General features: G+C 38.7%; 2 protein-coding genes across 2 annotated transcripts in view; one reads left to right on the forward strand and one right to left on the reverse strand.

Moving 5' to 3' along the window:
• Positions 1–4,089, reverse strand: part of LOC118413578 (protein SAAL1-like) — a 10,633-nt gene extending 6,544 nt beyond the window's left edge. Inside the window, exons 1-6 of the mRNA XM_035817105.1 lie at positions 4,077–4,089; positions 3,192–3,346; positions 1,866–1,988; positions 1,521–1,604; positions 1,057–1,136; positions 357–472 (exon numbers count right to left, since the gene is read on the reverse strand). Coding sequence (XP_035672998.1) covers positions 357–472; positions 1,057–1,136; positions 1,521–1,604; positions 1,866–1,988; positions 3,192–3,346; positions 4,077–4,089 — 571 coding nt within the window. The remainder of the gene's footprint in view (positions 1–356; positions 473–1,056; positions 1,137–1,520; positions 1,605–1,865; positions 1,989–3,191; positions 3,347–4,076) is intronic.
• A 522-nt stretch (positions 4,090–4,611) lies between these two features.
• LOC118413925 (patatin-like phospholipase domain-containing protein 2) overlaps positions 4,612–6,700 on the forward strand; it is a 10,534-nt gene continuing 8,445 nt past the window's right edge. Inside the window, exon 1 of the mRNA XM_035817583.1 lies at positions 4,612–4,889. Within this exon, the coding sequence (XP_035673476.1) occupies positions 4,730–4,889 (160 nt within the window). The 5' untranslated portion in view covers positions 4,612–4,729. The remainder of the gene's footprint in view (positions 4,890–6,700) is intronic.

A 6,700-nucleotide genomic window follows, 5' to 3' on the forward strand; every position in this document is an offset into this window, starting at 1 on the left:
TTGCCTCCAGTATGAAATCAAAGTGGCCAGGAAGGTTTAACAGATAATCCACATAGTCAGGCCACTCCCATGATCTATCTATTACGTATACCATACTATGTGTGTTATCTGTTAAACCTTCCTGGCCACTTTGATTTCATACTGGAGGCAACTTTTTTTTTTTTGGCCAAACTTTTTTTTTATTCGCTCGCTCGCATCAGTTATGGAGTTCCCAGAGGATGTCATCCATATAATCAAATCAACATGGCCTAAGTGGGAAACTAAGGATGCTGTATGCAGGGGGTAGAAGGATTTACTCATTCAGAAGGCCCTTCCAGTACTAATATTTGATAATAGTTTTCAAAAGTAGACCTCACCATTGGTAGAGCTCTGTAACATGAACAGAACGGCAGTGTAGACTGTACTATCCCTCTTCATGGGAGTCAGCCAGTTTGTTCTGACATCTTTGTTGGAAACACAGGTGTGAATCAATCTGAAGCAAAGCATGTAAGTGTAATAAATACAGAATCACCATGTGTTATCCTAAGAGAAAAGCAAGAAAAAAATACAGCTCTAAGTCTAACATTACAACATGCTCTAAGAAAATGAGATAGTAGTGTACAATAAGAAACAATGCTGAAAGATTTGGAATATTAAACAAACCTTATTGTTTCTACAAGAGTAGGTGCATCCGGGTCTTGCAGCAAAGCTAGGATAACATCTCTGGATATGGTGAACAGGAAAGAAATGATATTGTTAAGTACATATACACACGTGCATGTACATGTACTACATTGGAGTTCTTCCAACGTCACAAACATAGAAAAGAGAATATTGTACTACATTTGATTTTTACATCAAATGGTACCCCTGTCTAGCCTGGGTGCCATCCTATCTAGTTTACATGGGCTATTTACTCACACATCGAGTATGGGAGTCAAAATAAACTAGATGATGTAGGTTTGGTTGGTGACACTACATATATTTCACCACCTTTCCTGCAATTTCACATGGTCAGGCAGAGGAAAAGCACAGAAAGTGAGAGAGGTGATCCGATATAATGCATGTTGTACTTACACAAGTTTTTCATTGTTACTGATGTCCTTACAGATTTCATCACAGCATGCCATATTGCCGAGGATCCCCACACAGATTTCCTTGTGGAAGAATACATATGTCATAAAAATTGTCATTGATCATAACAGGTTCACATTCTTTATTGAAACACATCATTCATTATCTAGATATTACAATATCTAAATTGTAATGGCACTTTTCTGTCTTACATAGCCACATTAAACTTGAACCAGGCTGAACATGAAAATGAAGCCATTCCATACATACATCGTACAAATGTACATGTAACATAACTGGTACATTATTTGTACAACATTGAGACAACATGTGCACATTGTTATCAAGTTGCATATTATCAGGAAAAGTTATTCTCATGGAGTAAAGCAGCTTGCTTGCATTTTTTGTGTGACTACATGTACATTGTGGTTTTCCAAGGAAATTATAACTATTCCTGATGTACTTACCGTGACCCTGGGAGCCCGAGACTTGTCGATCACTCCCATCAGGATGTTTACTGCATGGAATTCTTGCAGGAAACGTGCAACATCCTGTCAATCAAAATAAACAACAAAATCTTTGCTGCAAGTACCACTAGTACTGTTGTAGCATTCAAACACTATTTCAAGATTTAAAAGAAATGTGCACTGTATACATGTACAGCTACTTATCAATTCTCCATTACACCTATGACAACCCAGACAAACTAGGAAAGAAAAACATTCTGACTTAAAGAAAAAAACTTGAGCCTTTTATCTTGTGCTTGGCTGAATGGCACATCTGTAATTTTATTTAAGCATTCTGACCCCTACTTTGTTAATGGACATGTCCCACAGTTTGCAGAGCTCGTTCTCCAGCTCCTCATCAATATCAATCCCAGCAGCCTCTGCTTCTCCTTCTTTCTTGACTCCAGTCTGATCTAACTTCTCTACTTCCTGTAAAAAAATAATACAGATGGATAAAAATTAGTCGAAATTAATACTCAAACACCTCAGATTGATCACAGGCTCTATTTCAGTATTTCTTGGAACCATTCTGTCACTACACATTATAAATCCATGTGTTTGGCTACTATCCTAAGTTAGCAGGGCTCTAGCTAGAATCCGTTTTCCATCAATTTTGCTGCGTGTGACGAAATTATTCAAAACCAATCCATCAACCTTGGCCATTAATATTTGTTTACGATGTTTTATAATAGTGACTTTACAAGTTGTTTATAGAGTCCATTCCAAGACACCATGCGGATGTTTGTGGCCATTGTTTAGAATTGATTTTAAAGTTTTGTAATCATATGTCTAGGACATTTGATACTTCAGAAATATTTGTAACACTGTTTCAACTTTATAAATATTTCCCTGGTCCTGTAAAACTTTGGAAATATTCATTGTGTGGAATTGGATACTTCTAATGGTTTCTAAATAATGATAACAGCATTCTACCATTATTTACCATTTTCTACCATTTTTTGTAAATGGTTCAGTGGGCTGGGAAGATAGCAATTCACACATTCTTGCAAAGTATGGTTGGGTGCCATGCAACAATGGCCCACCACAAAGGATTCACCAGTGCCCAGCAGTGGAATCTAAAAATATACAGATACAACAATAGGGCTTACTTTTATGGGGGCAATAAACTAATTTAACCATTTGGCCAGGTTTACCATTTTTTGTAAATATTTGTAAATGTAAAATAATCACAGAGAGGTTTCACAATAATTCTAAATAAAGATATTTTTGTACAGTTACTTTCAAAATGTTTCTAAAATATTCAAAGGAATTCAAATATATGAGTCCTTTCTCAGTCAATTTTTTAAAAATGATTTAATTATTGTGGCTCAGATATTCTTTTATTCAAAATAATTCAGACTAATTATAAATATCGCCTAAAAACCCTCATGGTGTCTTGGAATGGACTCTATACAAAAATATATTACAAAACCTCATTGTGCACGTGGCATCTCATTTTCTCTCAATGACAACATTTATTTTGTAGTGTCATAGCAAAATCAGTTAATTTTTGCAGGAATTGGCTGACAGATAAAAATTTTGAGCTGGTTAGAGCCCTGACCCTCGTCACAGTGATGGACAAACAGTAACACAGGCTAGTACCCAATCTAAACCACCACATCCAATTCTGACCTGGATGAGGTTCATTAACGTGGTGAAGAACCAGTGTTTGCTGTAGGCCGTGTCTCCGATGTTGTCGGCATGGAGATCCACGCCCTCTCCTAACATCTCCGCAGGGGGCGGGGACGGGTTTCTGGATGGAATCCTCCGTGGGGATGGCGAGTTGTCTGGACAAGGTGGGATAGGTGCAATGACACCGAATTCAAATGATCAACTTAATAATAACATTTTGCAATAGGTAACAAATTTTATTGCGAAGGATTGATTGGAGGTCGATGACCGCTTATTGTAAATGCAGAAATGTTCGCGGTGGATTAATGTTCGCGGTTTTCGCGGCGACCACTTCACCGCAAACATTTTTCTATTATGGTATTAGACTGCAGTCTATGTTGTTACCATGAAATTAAAACACCCGCGAAAAGTCATTTTTCCGCTACCGCAAAATTAAATCCCCACAAACTTAAATGCAGTTACAGTATTTGCTGATTAGCTACTAACTGTTAGTATTTAATTTCAGTCATCAGCGAGGCTTTTTCATACTGTATGTTGAATGTTCAAAAACAAAATAAGCTCAGACATCAAAACCAGAAGTTGTGCTCCAGTATACTAGTATGGAAAAGTCACCAGCCCAGAATCTAATCTTGTCTTTGACAGGGCTAAACAATACTGTTAATTATGTAACGTTAGATTATGCTTATCAACATGCAAACAAAGGCTTTCATGCAAAACATAACCTTCTCTGTGAAGGTTAAAGATCAAAAACGTTTGCACACTCCTATAAGGGTCCAGCAAAAATTTTACTCGTCATTTTTGGATGCATAACGTTAACGTTTATACACATTTCTCTTCCATGAAAGCGTTCTTCTCCAAATTACGATATCTAATTGCTGTGTTTACCTTCACTGGACATTTTAATGTATTGCAGCACCGATTACTGTTCAACAATCACCACAGACTAGAAAATTTGCCTGCAAAGAGCCTGACACATGGGGAGGGGGGCTTAACACGCAGCCATGTTGGTACTCTCGTACCGCCTGTCTCGTTCCCAGGTCTGACAAAGTTGATGTTGTTTACAAAAAAAAGTTTGGCTATTATCTATGTAAATTTATGCGAGGTCACAAACAAAGTAAATAGATGAATTGACTAATCAGAAAGCCGATAGCGGGGGTTTGTGACTGGGTGTGACCAATCAGAGTAAAACTGTTGTCGAACGATTTGGATAGTACCACTCTGACGAAATAGGTAATTTCTTATATTTTATTTTACACTAAGACATCATTAATGTTGACTATATCTTTTTCATTACTACGAACAAAGTTATTACTGTTAGATTAAAGTATGACAGTATCGATTCATAAGTATTAGTCTTTGAAATTACGTTTGATTAGACGTGGGTTTGACCTACTTTCCGAATGGAATCGACTGTTAATCAACTGGCGTGGCACGTGATCGATTAGCTACAAAAATGGCGAAAGATATCTGACACAGTTCGACAGTTTTCGTAGGTGTCGTTGTCGGTTTTCGCGGGATATCTTTCTCGAGCCGACAAGATGAACATTTCCTTCTCAGGCTGCGGTTTTCTGGGGATGTACCATGTTGGGGTGGCGTCCTGTATCATACAGCACGCGCCCAATCTCCAGCTGCAGAAGTTGGGAGGAGCATCTGCGGGAGCGCTGAGTGCTGCCATGTTGCTGTTCGGATGCGATCTCAGTAAGTCTATTGTGTCCAAAAAAATTCTGATCTCTAACATTCTTTTTGCATCCAGAGGGACTGGTGTTATACGATGAATCAAAGGCAAAATCATCATCATCTCTCTGTTTCAGTCTAACACAAATCTAGTAACCACAGATCGATTTCAAAACAAACGTCATCATCATAACTTATGAGAACGTATCGTTGTTCATAGTAGTCTTGAGATCGGGCTGGGGTTTGGTAAGCAGGCTATAGTAGTCTGGATGCCAGACTGTTCCCAGGGCCTGCACAAGCAAACTCCTCGGCTCTAGGGCCAACATGACCCCAAGGAAATTGTACAACAGGCCCCCTTAGTTCAGGGTCTAACTATGGTCCTTGAAACAGTCTGGCATCCAGGTTATGTTCACTCTGAAATTGCAGTACTAGTTCTCCTAAACTTATTCTCTCCACAAGATGACTGGCTGATGACTGAGGTGGGAGTAGTCACCATTTAGATGTACAGCACAGTCAGCCACCAACTAGTCTATGTAACACAAACTCAGCTGTCTGGGGCTGTATTATATAACTGGAGGCTGGCGGGTGGTGATGACTGGCTGCTATAAGTATAAGCGAGATTTAATCACATTAGACATCAACCAACCAATCAATCAATCATGTCCATGATAGTGCTGTACTGCATCACCTTTTGAATTGAAGTTTAAAGATCTGATAGAAAATAGTACTAACATCAAGATGTGAAGTTCAGTACAGTTTGAACACTGATGAAAAGACAATCCTGCAAAGTTCCTTTTAGCTAGTACTAATTATTGCATCAGCTGTTCTACTTTCCTTGTATGTAATCTAGGTCATAATTGAGGTAATACAATCAAGTATGTGTCGGCTATTGCGCACTGCATATTTGCAGTCCGATAGTCCTATAGATAAAGGCCCTTATATCTTTGCAAAATCACATAGTCCTACAAGACTTATTTCAACAGGGACTGGTTGAATTTGGGAAAAAATAATAAAAAGGAGATACCACGCAACCAAACCCAAGAATCTGGCAAGATTACTTATAGGATTTGTGCTGAAAAGTTTCACTGAAGTGTTCTATTGTCTCAATCAGTCACCTTCATCTACATGAAAGCTGCAGACACTGTAAATGAATCTAAGTTCACAGGGATTTAATTTCACAGTAGTGGGAAAAAAAGAATGTTCGCGGTAACACCAAAGGCTGCAGTCTAATACCATAATGGAAAAATGTTTGCGGTAGTTTTAGGTTTGCGGTGAAGTGGTCGCAGCTAACGAACCGCGAACATTAATCCACCGGGAACATTTCTACATTTACAGTATTCCACTTTCAAGGCTACAGTATGCTTGCCATAGTTTACAAGTCAACTTAGCAGGGTGCACCACTCTTAGTTCAGTAACCTGCAGAAAAATGGGCATTGGACTGTCAGTCTCCCCTATGCTACTGAAATCTAGACCTGCACATCAAGAGAGATGAATTTAGCAAGCGGAATACTACAGGGCTGCCAGTGAATGACCCCTAGAAGTTAGCCTTGGATCAGTCTGCTCTTACAGTCATTGACCCTTTATAATATATGATGCAAGTTGACCTAATTCTGTCTGCAGTACATGGCAGCACTAGTCCTCCAGGTCATTGACCTAGGTAACCTAGAGAGGTTTTGTTACCATGAGCCAGTTCCCAGAAGTAAGATGCTAAAAATCCAATGGTTTTATCAAAACAAAAGCTTATTTCTTTCCAAATTATCTTGCTGATCAGTCATTGAATCTCAGTTCAATAGCTATGCCTATCATCCCTTAACCTGGAATCCAGTCCTACTGCT

This window comes from Branchiostoma floridae, chromosome 4 (assembly GCF_000003815.2).
Source record: "Branchiostoma floridae strain S238N-H82 chromosome 4, Bfl_VNyyK, whole genome shotgun sequence".
NCBI classification, from domain to species: Eukaryota; Metazoa; Chordata; class Leptocardii; order Amphioxiformes; family Branchiostomatidae; genus Branchiostoma; species Branchiostoma floridae.